The sequence below is a fragment of the Chrysochloris asiatica genome, unplaced genomic scaffold (assembly GCF_000296735.1).
Source record: "Chrysochloris asiatica unplaced genomic scaffold, ChrAsi1.0 scaffold00050, whole genome shotgun sequence".
NCBI classification, from domain to species: domain Eukaryota; kingdom Metazoa; phylum Chordata; class Mammalia; order Afrosoricida; family Chrysochloridae; genus Chrysochloris; species Chrysochloris asiatica.
Genome location: NW_006408568.1, coordinates 7351090 through 7352590, shown reverse-complemented (window position 1 = coordinate 7352590; position 1501 = coordinate 7351090). Strand labels below are relative to the sequence as shown.

The following is a 1501-nucleotide window of genomic DNA, read 5'->3' as shown; positions in this document are numbered from 1 at the left end:
TCATATCTATTTGGTGATATGAGGGTAAGATTATAAAATGATCTAGAATGAATAACTCTGTTATCCTTTGGTTTGTCTGAACTATGTGTATTTCTTACTCATTTTGTGTGTTTTAGAAGTGCTAGTATTTGCTTTCTATATTTATTTGTTTTGATCTTTTCAGAATTTGCTGGATGATGTAGAAGAATTTCATGAACGTGCTCAGGAGGCAATGATGGATGAAACCCCAGATTCCTCCAAACTCCAGTTGTTGATAGACATGGGCTCTAGTCTGTATGTGGAACTGCCTGAGTTACCTCGGCTGAAGCAAGAGCTTCAGCAGGCTCGATGGTTGGATGAAGTAAGATTGACCCTATCAGATCCACAGCAAGTCACTTTGGATGTCATGAAGAAACTGATTGACTCTGGGGTAGGATTGGCACCCCACCATGCAGTGGAGAAAGCAATGGCTGAACTACAGGAGCTCCTTACAGTGTCTGAGCGATGGGAGGAAAAGGCTAAGGTCTGCTTACAGGCAAGGTAAGCATATGTTTTGGTCATTGCTACCTCTTTAATGGAGTCTTGCTGTAGCAATGTAGGATAAACACTGGGCTTCTAGCGATGAGGTTAGCAGTTCAAACCCAGCAGCCGCTCCTTGTAAACGCTATGTTGGGTCGCTATGAGTTGGAATGGACTTGAAGGCTCTTAACAACAACAAAAACAACACCTCTAATAACTAGTCAGAAGGTAGAATGGGAAATAAAGTATTGTCTCTTAAAATGTTTAATGAAATATTTTGTGCCTTCCCAATTACTAAGTCATCAAATGATATTGCATCTTGATAGTTTCACATATTAAGTACAGAGTTCTTTGTTATGTACTTTAAGTGATACAAAGTACAGCAGCTCCTTGGAAACCCTATTCAAGGTCTCTACAAGTCGAAACCAACTCAGTGGCTTTTAACAACAATAATATTAATGATATTATATTTAGAAATTAGGATATATAATGCTCATTGCAGTGTGTTATTCATGTTACTTGAGAGGTACAGATAAATACTGTATCCATAGGCATAGAGATCACTGTGAACTTGGATGTTCAGGAGAGAAGCTTAAGAGAAAAGTGAGAATTTAGGTAAGTCTTCGTGGAGCAGTGGCTTAAGCATTGGGCTTGTTAACCACAACGTTGGTAATGCAAACCCACCAGCTGCTCTGCAGGAGAAAGATGAGGCTCTCTGTTCCTGTAAAGATTTGTAGTCTTGGAAATCCTAAGGAGCAATTCTGTCTCCTACAAGGCCCCACAGTGAGTCAGAATCAACTTAATGGCAGTGGAGTTTTCTTTTTTGGTGGGGGGAGTTGAAGAATGAGTGCTACTGAAGTGGAAGGGAGGTAAGAGATAGTGTCATAAACTAAGTTCTAAGAGTGTGTGTTTAGGTGTCAGGAAAAAAAAAGGGGGTTTTACTGGAGTGCATAGGATTTATGCAGGAAATTATTGTTTGGTACTGTTGAGAGTTGGTTCTGAC

At 39.9% G+C, this 1501-nt stretch overlaps 1 protein-coding gene across 1 annotated transcript in view; it reads left to right on the top strand.

Moving 5' to 3' along the window:
* KDM5A (lysine (K)-specific demethylase 5A) overlaps positions 1-1501 on the top strand; it is a 160131-nt gene that overhangs the window by 109440 nt on the left and 49190 nt on the right. The window contains exon 19 of the mRNA XM_006862704.1: positions 164-519. Coding sequence (XP_006862766.1) covers positions 164-519 — 356 coding nt within the window. The remainder of the gene's footprint in view (positions 1-163; positions 520-1501) is intronic.